The sequence below is a fragment of the Taurulus bubalis genome, assembly GCF_910589615.1.
Source record: "Taurulus bubalis genome assembly, chromosome: 1".
Classification (NCBI taxonomy): Eukaryota; Metazoa; Chordata; class Actinopteri; order Perciformes; family Cottidae; genus Taurulus; species Taurulus bubalis.
This window is the reverse complement of record NC_136589.1, coordinates 15,393,372-15,407,323: the sequence shown is the minus strand read 5'-3', so window position 1 is coordinate 15,407,323 and position 13,952 is coordinate 15,393,372. Positions and strand designations below refer to the sequence as shown.

Genomic DNA, 13,952 nt, shown 5'->3' with positions numbered 1-13,952 from the left:
GCCAGAGTAGACGTAGAAACGGCTACAATGGCATGTCATGATTTCTGTTCACAGCTCTATCGGTCATGTCGCTGATGTCCCACTTTTCTGTTGTTTATTATCGACAACCGTATATGAATAAATGTGATTCTACCTTTCAGAGCTTTGATTCTGCTGTAATTACAGCAGAAACATACAACTTGATAGCGTGACAGTGCATTACTGGTCTTATCACAGAGTGCAAAGATGTTCACCTCATCCACCTGCAGGGTTTAAGCTCCTTTGAGACCACTTCTCCTGGCCAACAAGACATTGTTTGCCAATTAAAATGTTGTGACGTTTGGGCCCCTGATCCCAGAATAGACGAGCCTCACCTCATGGTAAGATCAAAAGATGCGTCAGGGTGTTTCCTAAACACTGAGGCCTGATGCTGGTGTCTTACCTTTGACCTCTGGTTATCCTGCCCCTAGTGCAACTCCTTCACTCACTCACAGTAAAAACAATCTAAATGCACCATTTGTATGTTCTCCGAGAGCCACAATTATATCAGTGAATCCCAGAAACAATACAAAAACGTTTTAATTTTGTTTAGATTTTTTTTTAATAATTTTGGTCAAAAATAGTAGATGAACCCAAAACCAGATTCAGCAAATCAGCATCAAAAGATGTTTTTGTCCCGCTAAATACAAATCAGAGAGGTCAAAGAGCAAGCACCAGTTTCATGAATGGGATAACTTGGAGGTATGAAAGGAGGAGCTAATCAGTGCTGAGCCTCTTTGATTAGATCAGGTGGCTGTGGAGAAGCATGGGATAGGGATAATCCTTTTAGGCAATGCTTAGGAATCAGTTAGTCAACGTCTCCTCTCTCAGTCTGGAGTTCCTCAGTGAGAGACAGGACCCATATTTGATCAGATCCACGAAGCGACCTCGGCTCCCGTGGGACACATAGGCCAACCGATCTACCTCAATCGCTCGGATATCTCTATTCACTCAGGGGAGGGGGGAGCAGTGGGGAGGACTGCTGGAAGACGGCCCAAACATGATGGAATGGTTGAAGAAGTTGACGAAAAATATGGTTTCGCGGAAAGTCAGGGCGTACGTGAAGGACTACTGCAAGAGGAATGGTCTGCTGACGCTCTCGGTTTTTGCTGTGGTGACGGGCTGTGTGCTCGGGTTCGGCCTGAGGTCGCTCAACCTGTCCACGCAGGTACGGATGGGGGACAAAACAAAGAAATGTTTACATTATTACCTTGATAGAATGTGTTGGGAGTTGCAACACTTTGGGCAAATCAAGTCAATAATCAGGATGTGAAGTAAAGGCCAGTCTGTGCCGTTATTAAAGTCGCTTATGTAATGGAAGCAAAGATAAGCAGAGGATCAGGTATAACCAGGAAGCAGAGGGGTTAGCAGATGTGTCAGAAGTGATGAAATAGTTCAAGTTGCTATAAATTAATAATTCTATGTTAACATTGGATCACTTGAGCTCCAGAAGAAAGAACCCATAGAGAGGAATCCCCCGACCCTGCAGCTGCTCTCAGCTTTATTTATTTTTAAAGCATTTTTCGCTTTGAGCTCATCGTTTTCTGTTGCAGAAACAAAAAACAAAACAATGTAAAAGCACTTTAAACACTCTCTGCACATTCTCAGCATCAAACGTCAGACAGACATGGTTGTCGACCAGCTGGTGGACGTAGTGGATGAAATAGCTTTCTTTGTGTTGGATTTTTCAATGTGAAGCAAGAGTAATTTGGTCCTTACTCCACTAGAAATAAGGTTTGCTTCAGGTGTTACTCTCTCACACAGGCTAAGATCTACTTCTCCTTCCCCGGAGAGCTGCTAATGAGGATGTTGAAGATGTTGATTCTGCCGCTCATCACCTCCAGGTAAGAAAAGTCCTCACCTGTGTGGGTCCATACTCAAATATAACAGTAAACAGCGGCAATGTTTATTTATGAGCAGTCACAATATTCCCTTCCCTGAAGACTTATGAAATGCATCACTTCGGCAATATATAAATAAGCATTTTTAGATTAAGCATCAATCACACAAAACTTCCAATGCACAGTATTTATGTATATTTGTTGCATCCCTTCACCTGGAATTCCTTTTACGTACACTGATTGTTTTATTGAGCAATATTTGTAAAATATGTTGCATCTGAAGCTCCATTGTCAAAGGTTTAAAGGTTACATTGTTTGGAAATTAGTAAAAAGAGGATTTCACAGTTTAAACCAGAATTATTCAGGACACCTTTTGTTCTCCCATCCAGTCTCATGTCAGGCCTGTCCGCCATGGACACAAAGGCAAGCGGTCGACTGGGAGTCCTGACGATTACCTACTACCTGTGGACGACCTTCATCGCTGTCATCGTTGGCATCGTGCTGGTGCTCATCATCCATCCGGGGACGGGCTCAGAGAAAGATGGCCACCACTCAAGTTCAGGGCCTGTTATGACCTCCGCTGACGCTCTGCTGGACCTCATCAGGTAAATGCCAACAGACACAAAAGGTTAAGAAGGATTTAATCGGCTGACTGTTTACACTGAAATATGCCTTCAAAGCATCACATCTGTGAAAATGATTGCAGCAAAATTCCCAAAAGTAAATAAATACATCACGTTGGGAATCTAAATGGTTACTTTCTCCCCTGGAAACATGTTAAAACTGAATAAAGTGACACATTACCATCTTTTAAAACCTATACAAATCTAATAAAGTGACCGCTTTTAACCTGGCTCACCCAGACGCAATGCATTGTGGGGCAGTAAGCTCACGTCTCATATCTAGAAATGCTTGCTAATGTAGTATACATCCAGGTATTTCCTAGCGTACACAATATCCACATGCTATGCAGTGTGAACGCACTACACACTCGATTTTACTTCATACTTAGTATGAATAGTTTGTTGGTGTGTGATTTCAAACACTCCCATCTGTACCCGACCTCAGACATGATTCACTCTAATTCCTCTTTCCAGGATGAACAAGAGTTTAGCCATGCTGGCGCCTCTGCGCTAGTGCTTTGAGCTAAATGCTGATGTTGGCGGGTTAACACGCTTTGCAATGACAACGTAAACAGAGAAAAAGGACCATGATACACACAATGAGTTTGAAGAAAGGTCAGGAGATCATCAAAGACAATAGGATTCGTCCCCTGGGGACCATGAATATATATTGAATAATTGTTGAGATATTTCACTGGAGCAAAGTGTTGGACCAACAGACAAACTAAAAAGTAAGAAGTTCATTGCTTCTTTCAGTCGACGTTAAGACGATCTTCCGCTTTAGCATTTCATAAGAGCATCTTGTAGGACCACACAGCATTCAAGTAAACAAGCAACCAAATCAGGCGTTCTTACTCAACCTAAACAGATTTAAAAAATTTCGCTTTTGTGTTCCGAAGCGGATTTCCCATTAGAAACCATAAGAAGACATAATAACATATATGGGGTCTCTGCTATTTTTCCCACATTCAAGTATGATGAAGAAAAAAACCGTTTTAAAGCTTGTAAGAACTGGCTTTTCAGGAGATTCCAGATTTTCCAGGATGAGGGTGACGAAACACAATAGGAAATCAGAAATCAGGAAATTGTCAACGAGTAAAGCTTTCTGATGTTGTGACATTAAGTAAAATCCCCCAAAATATAATAAAAGACACAAAATTGCAGCATATTTAAATCAACTATTACATATGATAACGTCAATCAGAACGTATACCTTTGTGTCAGCGTTAGAAAAGGAAAGAAATGTGCTCGTAAGACTTTTGCAGTCTCACTCTTATGCAGCAGGTCGGCTAAAAATAGGAAGACATGTAATTGTGATCTGTTAAGCCTTCACTTTCTCAGAAGGTCCTTGTGCAGCATTACTCTGTGTACGATGGAGACTTCAATTTGCGTGTGTGTGTGTGTGTGTGTGTGTGTGTGTGTGTGTGTGTGTGTGTGTGCAGGCTTACCGCAGGACCTTCCATGTCAGAGATCCTCTAATACCTCCTTTCCTAAACCTGATTATTATAAGTGAGCTGCGTCTCCGTGAGCCAAAGGTCAGCTGTACCTTCGGGTCCTCTTACGTATTTGATGAGCTTGCTTCGTGGGTTCAGTGGCATTGACGTATGCTGCACAGTACACAGTGTCCCCGAGCACCTCACACGGCATGTGAAGGCCTCTCTGTGTGAGCATGCGTCCCCTGGTGATTCCCGTGGTGTTTACTTTGTTGATATTAGCCGACACCAAACAACTACTCTAATTGACATTTTCATGATCATGAAATCATTTTATTACTTCTAAGAAGGAAATAGTGACCATACTTCAGAGGGGTTGGTGTTGGGGAGAGCCAGGGCAATACATGTTGGCTGATCAGCACCAATAAATTGCAGCACAGAAATGACAAAACATATGTCTGGACTAGTTTAGAATAGGGCTGTAACAAACGATCATGTTTTATTCCATACCGGTCTGCAAATAGTTTTTGTAGTTAATCTTTTTGTTCCAAGTCCAAGTTGACCAACATCCCAAACAACACAGATACACAGATATTCAATTGACAATAATACAAATACAAAAACAGAGTAAAGCAGCAACTCTGGGATAAGTGGTTCCCATGTTGCTTAAAAAAATAATAATTGATAAACCTATTATCAAAATTGCTGACAGGTCATTTTCCATGGATTGAATTAAATCAACATCTTTTCAGCTCAAGTTTAGAGTGTATTTCCATTAGTTTGTCCACCTGATTCAACTTATAAGTAGATATTTGTATTTAATAACTAAAAAGGACTCTTACCAAAAAGGTTGTGTGTGTTTTTTCTTACATTAAAAATGTATATTTGCTGATATATTACCAGGCTTTTTAAACTTTCAAATAGCAATATCAGCCACCAAAGCCCAAGACCAGTCGGGCTGTAATGCCGGGGCAAAGTCTATTAAGAGTGATATTTTAAATCATGTGCAAACACTTCCTGAACATTCACATACAGAAGCCAACACATCTCCATGACCTTAAATGTAGTCGTTTAAATGCATCTTGTTGTTCACATCCATCTGTGAAACATCAGCTCTACATTTTTAGTGACATGCTTCCTTTAACTGGCATTGCAGACATAATACTGACTGCATTGATCCTGTAACCCGAGGTGTTTGGCCTTTATATACTTTCTGTGCAAACTGGCAACAGAAAAACTTCCTAAAATCTAACTAGGAGCAGCCTGCAGCTGAACAACCAGTCGTCCTAGAGTCTCTTCCCATCCATATGCATGGCACTGGATATTTCAGGACGTGATATAAATACCCCCTGGGACCAGCTGCTGCTGGCATATTACAAGCAGTATGTTGAAGTGTGTGTGTGTGTGTGTGTGTGTGTGTGTGTGTGTGTGTGTGTGTGTGTGTGTGTGTGTGTGTGTGCGTGTATTATTTATGATTCCCTCTGTTCGATAAGTGTCTGGTCAGTTTTTTCTTCTTTTATAGTACCTGTTGTGTGCAAAAACAAAACCTGCAAAACCTCCTATCTGCAAAATGAAAAGTGGGAGGAAAACCTCCTATCTCCACGCTATGTATTTTTCTTTTTTGTATTTTTGTATTTTATATTATGTATTGGGTATCCTTAACAAATAGCATTATTTAAGAAAACAACACTTTTTTGTATTCTCAAAAAAGTGATTTTTTCAGATCGGAGGTTTTGCTCTTCGGCCATCGCTATGCACGTTTTGTGGCTCCAGAGTCTATCCACTCTTTTAGTTTTTTCCCCCTGGACTGTATTTGGGGGCCAGCCAATTATTAGAGACATGGCTTTTTAATTTTACGTTATGAATTATTCAGCTCATTTACTTGATTAAAAGTATCATTTTGACATAAGAAATATCTGCTTTGAAAATGGTATGTATGCAAAAAATACATGCAAAATGTATTTTAAGTATAGTCCATGCAGATAAATGGCAATTGAAATTGATATTTTAAATGATATTACTGATGCATTAATATATATTTTACTGCTGCTCAAATAGTCCCTATTCCATATGCAGTGGTGTGGTTTGATTTATAACAATTCATTGTAATGTGATTAATGTTATAAGACAATCAATTTGTTCATGTACAGTCTTTGTAAAGTAAATAGTAACAACAAAAAACAAATGAAAGTAGTGAAGTCAACGTTTCTTCTTCAATGAAGTGGAGTAGAAGTTAAAAAATAGTGGCGTGAAATTGAAATATTCAATGACGCACAAGTACTTACTTTGTACTTAAGTACAGCACCAGAAATCAAAACAGTTACAAAAGTCCTGAAAAATATAAGACACCACCCTATTGAAAAATAAGTATGTACAGACATGTGATTTATATTGTCTTTCATAGGAACATGATCCCGTCAAATCTAATCGAAGCAACGTTCCAGCAGGTTAGTGGACAAAAGGAGGAAACTTGCAAAGGATTGCAAAATAATAAAATAAAAATATGTACACATATGAACAAACCTCTGATGGTTGTTCTTTTTCATCCAACTCCAGTACCGAACAGACCTGGTACCTATTGTACAGAACGCTGATGTAAAAGAGTCTCAAGCCAACTATGTGTACGTCATGCCCGACTACCACAACCCTCAACTGGGTCATCCGGTCTTCCTGGAGATCACGCCTTCTCCCGACGTCAAGTATAAGATTGTCCCCAGTACCAGTAAGGGCATGAACGTACTGGGAATCGTCATCTTCTCGGCCACCATGGGTGAGAGAGTCACACAGCTCATTGTATCACAGAAAACATCTCAAAACGACAAGCCTTGTTTATTGGAGTATAATTATTATGGTACTGTTTTCTAATAGGAAGTTAAGTAATGGATTTTTTGATTATGTTATTAGATTAATTATAAATCATCAAATTTTTCTTTGTTTAAAACACTTTTTGTCTCTTTTAATCAGAAAAATGAGCCAACTTCAATTGAACATTTTGTAGAAAACAAGCGTATTATTTAATCATTTGTTCTTTACTTTAGTGAAAGAACAGAAGAACTTTGAGGTGCTACTTTCGATATTTAGAGCATATCATTGCCTCCACACGGCTCTCAACATGGCCCCGGCTTGCAGTTAACGATGCTAACAGCATGAAAATTATGAATGCAGTACAGATCCCCTCCCTCACAAAGACATTTATTGATCATGATACAAGAACTAATTTAAGGCTCAAGTCAGGCATATTAACACACACATAACTAATAATTGGATTTTTCAACAAAAACAAGGGAGAAAAGAATTGAAATTTGATAAATACATAATGTGGTAATAAAATAAATACACTGCACAATTATTAGGAAAATAGTTTTTTTGAGGATTAATTGGATTATTGAACAACTACAGTGCTCTCGGTTAATCCAACATGTTATAAACCTTAAATGTTTGAGACAGTAAAAGTGATGTTTTTACTTTCTTAGGAGAATATCTGTGTGTTCACAATTATTGGGCAACTATTAGTGTGCAGACAAGTGTGCACACAATTAAAAAAAAACACTGTAGTCAGATGATACTCTTGTATGTGGAGTGAAACATTGAATAATTTTACTTCGTTCGGCCTTCTCTTTTATTGAGGGATTTGTGATATAAAATCTTAATCTGGAAAGTACATAGTGACAGCAGATATATAAAATAAGTAAAAAGTAGCCGTTATTTACCATTAGTGATGTAATCATAAACCCTTTATTAGAGGTGACTTGTAAGACCTCACAAACTCACGTTTGATGGTACCGTTTGTCCCCAGGCCTGCTGCTGGGTAAAATGGGAGAGCGTGGAGCGCCGTTGGTCAACGTGTGCCAGTGCATCAACGAGTGTGTCATGAAGATTATTAACACTGCTATGTGGTAAGGTCGCATCCTCACACACACACTTTCGCAAATAGACCAAATGTGTCACAGACGACGCACAGTTCACACGACAGAGAGATTACATGTAAAAATAAATCCCACACAGCTCCATCCTTATGGGAGCTGATGAGTCGGCTGGATTACATTTAAGGGAATTCAGCAAAGAGATAAATTAGGGCCGAATAACTGAAAGTACAAATACATTTAGTTTGGATAGTCTGGTACATTTTATGGCCAAAAGTGTTTATACAGCTGAACATTACTCCCACGTGTGTCCACGTTAATCTTCTGGTGTAACAGCCTCCGAGCTCCCGGAGCATGGCTGCAGGGATTTTCTCCCATTCAGCCTCGAGAGCATTAGCGAGGTCTGGCACTGATGGTGGGGGGAAAAGGCCAGACGAGGCTCACGGTCGTGAGCCAATTAATTCCTCAGGCGTTGGACGGGGTTGAAGGCAGGTCAACCGAACTCTGAAACCCTTCCTTTGTGGACATGGCTTTTACCCTCACAAAATATCAAAGGTTTTATTTGTGCAGGGCGTCGTAAGCTCAAGGTTATGCTGAAAAGGTTTCGCGTGCAATAAATTAATGATCTTCTCCCCTTCCGCGCAGGTACTTCCCCTTCGGCATTGTGTTCCTCGTGGCAGGGAAGATCCTGGATATGCACGACCCGGCCCACCTGGGAGAGAAGCTGGGCATGTACTTCATCACAGTGCTGTCTGGTCTGTTTGTGCACGGCCTCATCCTGCTGCCTCTCTTCTATTACTTCTTCACACGCAAAAACCCCTTCCCCTACATCCGAGGGCTGCTGCAGGCTCTTGTCATTGCACTGGCCACGTCATCAAGGTAAGAGGATACATATATAATAATATAAATATTAAACACATATGGGCCTGGGAGTACCCTGACCCGACCGGTTCCTCTCGTTCTCTCTCCCTTTCAGCTCAGCCACGTTGCCCATCACCATGAAGTGTCTCCTGGAGAACTGTGGCGTGGACCGGCAGATCGCCCGCTTCGTGCTGCCAGTGGGCGCCACCATCAACATGGACGGGACGGCCCTGTACGAGGCAGTGGCGGCCATCTTTATCGCTCAAGTGAATGAGTATGACTTGGACTTTGGCCAGCTGGTCACCATTAGGTGAGACTAATCACAGAGCTCGTTCACCTTCCACATGATTAATTTATTTTGTCTTGAGGACCAATTTGTTTTACATCTCTAACGCCCGGGCTCTGCTCTCCTCAGTATAACGGCAACGGCGGCCAGCATCGGGGCAGCTGGGATACCTCAAGCCGGTCTGGTTACCATGGTTATTGTCCTGACCTCAGTGGGCCTGCCGCCCGCTGACATCTCCCTGATCGTGGCCATCGATTGGGTCCTGTGAGTCACGACACAAATGATCGTACTATGTAGAGCACGAGTGGCTCTCAGGTCAATGTGTAAAGTATTTTCGTCCCTCTCATTGTCAGTGATCGGTTCCGGACAATGATCAATGTTCTTGGCGATGCCTTAGCTGCTGGGATTATGGCTCATTTATGTAGGAAGGACTTTGAGAAGGCTGACACTCCAGCTGCAGCGCATACTCCATCTGAAGCCGACAACGGAGGTGGCCCCAACCGGGTGAGAAGACAATAATTGTTGAGGTTTAAGTGCACGGTCACATTTGAAACCCCTTCAAAATCTTAAATATTACTCTATCGTATATATATATGGAGAAACCATCAAAGATACATTTGGGGTATTTTGGATACCAGCAGCTCTATGAGGCAGCAAAGTTAAGACTAACCATGCCAACATGCCAGCAGGTATCATGTTTACCGTGTTCACCATCTTAGTTCAGCCATTATTTATATAGCCGACGCCTGTTATTCTAGCGGGTATTTGGTCATAATATATATAATATAATATAATAATATCGAAAAGCTAAGACCTGACGATGGTGCGAACCAAAGTGATGGCAATAGCACAGATAAAAACCAGAGGTTTGGACAACATGAGCAGACAACGCCACAACTGTTAAATATCTTCCCTTTTGAGAAAAACAACGACAAAAACACAAATGCAGAAATTGAAACATTTTGTATTGTAGCTGTTCATGTAAGATCTCATGGCGGAAAATATGTTTTCATGACTTTTGAATAAGTCATGGCCCTTGAAAACTTGACTTTAATGATTTTTTTTTTTTTTTAAGTAACCATTTAGTATACTCTTCTTACTTTTTTATATATATATTCTGGTCACTTTAGATACCATTTTTAAACCATGTATAACTCCTACATGATCATCCCCGTATTTTTGTCATTTGGTTATTTTTTGTTGGTGAATTAGTTTGTGCATGTTTGGCTTTTTAAACATTAACATCAACAAATTGTAGCACCGCTTTAGTCTGTACTTTTTATATCATCTGATCTAAACAGTAATAACACGTTAAAATTACAATTGGCTGTCGCTACTACTGCTAATTATAGGAGACATTTGTGTTACTCATTGTATTAAATTGTACAGTCGTTTTATACATTTTTGTGAAGTATTTCTAGAAAAAACAAACCTTTGAGGACTACTTTCCCCGTCTTTACTGACTGTACTGTTGGTGACTTATTCCCTTCAGAGAGACACCGTTATCTCCTTCGGCAATCAGAGCGTGGCGATGTCCGACGCTCCTCTGATCGCACACCGGTGCGATTACGTGTTTGAGGTGGACGGAGAAAACGTGCTGGAGAGACCTTTGGCCTGCTACAACCTCTGCCAAGTGTGAGACACTTTTTATGGAATACACATCAAGGGATACTGCCTTCTAACGCACACAGATTCACCCCTTTGGATCAAAAAGGGTCCATCATCTGAGGCCTGAAAAAAACAAAGTCCAGTTTGGTTAAATACCTGCTAAGTTTCTGTTCTAAATGAAACCAAAGTTTGAGAACATTGTGTTGTCAGGGTTACGCGGCTTCACTGGATTTTGCCTGTGCCATGCTGAAAACAAAAAAAAACTTGATATTTGATGCTTGACATGTTGTATGTTTCCATTCGGTTCTGACTGGGAGGAAATGCATTAAGTTTCACATGTACATTTTAAAACAGACAGTCTTGCGTGCACATGAAGAAGTGATGTGTTGCAACGATGTGCACTAGATGGAGTTTAGCGCCCGTCAGTCGGCGAGGACAAGTAGACATTCATACGCCTGTAAGGTCCTAACAAAGTTTGATCAAGGTTTTGAGTTGCCTTAACATGAGCTTGGTTTTTGACAATAATTCTGAGAACCTGAAAGACTTGAAAATAAACTAGGACAAGGAGCAAATGGATTTTGTTGAAGTGAACCTTTATGTTACAACACAGTATTTATAGGTATATATAATTAAGCGACATTAGTACAATTATTAAAGGATTCTAGGAAGACGATTATTTGCGTTTTTATACCTATGCTTTGAATTTATTTTGTGTGGATGTTTTCTAATAAAAAAAATTAAAAAGAACTTGCTGTACTTCTTTCAAGTCCTGTCAACGGGTGGTTTTATTCTAGGTTTTAGAGCTTTACTTGGCCGTGTGTGTGTGTGTGTGTGTGTGTGTGTGTGTGTGTGTGTGTGTGTGTGTGTGTGTATGTATGTGTGTGTGTGTCTTCCAAAGGAATCATCGGCTTTTACCAGAAGGCATATGGAAAGATTGTGGAGGCCAAACTAATTTGCCAGTAGAAAAAGGTTGCATGTGTCATTAGGGCCCGAGCACTGACGTAGTCTGAGCGGAGGACCCTATTGTTATTCGATTGTTTCTTTATTATTCTTATTTGCGCGCTGTGCACAGGGAAAAGAGGTGCTTGAGATAAACCTACACCATTCAAAATTTCCACACTTATCCAACTCGGCGAAAATGGCAATCTGATTTGGGTGTCGGCCAAAAGTCTGAGAAAATGTCTCTATAGCGCCCCCTTTAGGTTGAATCCAACGCATTTTGACAAACTATGGCCGATTTGACTTGAAATTTTGCACACACGGGTGGTACTGCTCTACAAAAAAGTATCCGGTGAAATTAAAATGCGCCTAATTAGATTTTCCGCCATTTTGAATTTAGTAAAAAACACATTCTTGTCATCTCCTCCTAAACGCTGGGTCCATTTCTCACGAAACTTCCTGTGGATCATCATTGGTTCAATGTGGTCAAACGTTATTTTCAACTTTGTTGATATCTCATTGCGTTCAGAAGTTATTAACCAATTAATCTCTTAGGGGTGTGGCTCAATATGTCAATACACATAACTTCCAAATTACTTGGCCTGTCTTCACAAACTTTGTAGCATATGTCAACATCGTGTCCCTTAACGTACCTAAATTGTTTCATAATATTCAAACACTAGAGGGCGCTGCAGTGAACCGCTCAATTTTGGCATTTTCATTGTTTTCAGGCGTTGTATTCTGACGAACTCCTCCTAGAGATTACACACGATTGATTTCATATGATATGTGAGCGCAGAGCAGCAGCAAAGAGACACCATTTTCCATGAAAATTGAAGTTGTTTTAACTCGGCCGTACATGATGGAATCTGCTCCATATTTCTCACATGTCATGACCTCCTGACCCTAAAGACATCCATATGAATATTTTTCATCCTAGTCATAGCGCCACCCAGAGGCAACAGGAAGTTACATGTTTTCTACTTGTACACCGTGCTCCTCACAGATTATTCAGATCCCTCTCAAAATGCGTCGGAACAGACTTAAGACATTGATAATGCATCACCTGGAAGATTGTAAGGATCCGTTGAACGGCGTCGCGTGGGAGCATCGCGGAAGTTCGATCCTTCGCCATGACCGAATAAACCGATGTAACTCGACTCCACATGATAAGATCCTTTCTAGGTTTCACATGTTTGATCAGCCTCCAGGCCTGAAGACATGTGCAGTCTAATTTTTTATTAGAGTCATAGCGCCACCTAATGGTAACAGGAAGTAAATATTTCTATACTTTGGCTTGCTTCTCTTAGTCGGTCAGTCAGATCGACATCAAATTACTTCTATACAAACATATGATTTTCATGACGCCAGCCCCCAAAGATTTTGATGTTTCGTGAAACGCTGTTGCCGTGGCGACCCATCCTTCGCGGTCAACAACAAAGTCACTTTTGAGGGACGAGGCATGCTCGACACGCAACTAAACTTGGCACACACAATTAAAGGCAAAGATGTAGTTACCTGATGTGATTTGAATGACTCAAAATGGGTTGATGCGTTAATGCGGCGTGGCATGGAGTCCATGAGTTTCTGGCACTGCTCAGGTGTTATGAGAGCCCAGGTTGCTCTGATAGTGGCCTTCAACTCTTCTGCGTTTTTGGGTCTGGCATTCTGCATCTTCCTTTTCACAATACCCCACAGATTTTCTATGGGGCTAAGGTCAGGGGAGTTGGCTGGCCAATTTAGAACAGAAATACCATGGTCCGTAAACCAGGCACGGGTAGATTTTGCGCTGTGTGCAGGCGCCAAGTCCTGTTGGAACTTGAAATCTCCATCTCCATAGAGCAGGTCAGCAGCAGGAAGCATGAAGTGCTCTAAAACTTGCTGGTATACGGCTGCGTTGACCCTGGATCTCAGGAAACAGAGTGGACCGACACCAGCAGTAATTGAGGCAAAAGGAGCTCCAACCAAGTATTGAGTATTGTACATGCTCATATTTTTCATTTTCATACTTTTCAGTTGGCCAACGTTTCTAAAAATCCCTTTTTTGTATCAGCCTTAAGTAATATTTTAATTTTGTGACACACGGAATTTTGGATTTTCATTTGTTGCCACTTCAAATCATCAAAATTAAATGAAATAAACATTTGAATGCATCAGTCTGTGTGCAATGAATAAATATAATGTACAAGTTACACCTTTTGAATGCAATTACTGAAATAAATCAAGTTTTTCAAAATATTCTAATTCACTGGCTTTTACCTGTATATATATATATCTCCATCCCTCTAAATTAAAGCTGCGGGTTGCCGGCTCTCCCGGCCTCTAACATCCGCCTGGCAGGCAAACGTTCTCGGACGGACGAGCCGGCGACCCTTCGGCTAACCCCGACGTGCTGGAAGCGAGGGCCCAGTCACAGCTGCGAGCAGCTTTAATTCTTTATTGTGCTGCAGGGATGAGTCCTAAAACCTGGAAGTTAGTGA

General features: G+C 40.9%; 1 protein-coding gene across 1 annotated transcript; it reads left to right on the top strand.

Moving 5' to 3' along the window:
• Positions 1-407: 407 nt before the first annotated feature.
• Positions 408-10,564, top strand: slc1a8b (solute carrier family 1 member 8b; the record flags this gene model as incomplete). Its single annotated transcript, XM_079232380.1, has 11 exons — positions 408-1,186; positions 1,783-1,862; positions 2,249-2,464; positions 6,320-6,362; positions 6,472-6,685; positions 7,712-7,811; positions 8,424-8,657; positions 8,755-8,949; positions 9,055-9,189; positions 9,279-9,429; positions 10,418-10,564. Exons 1-11 carry the CDS (start codon positions 1,019-1,021, stop codon positions 10,562-10,564), a joined length of 1,683 nt encoding a protein of 560 aa, XP_079088506.1. The 5' UTR covers positions 408-1,018.
• Positions 10,565-13,952: the final 3,388 nt, after the last annotated feature.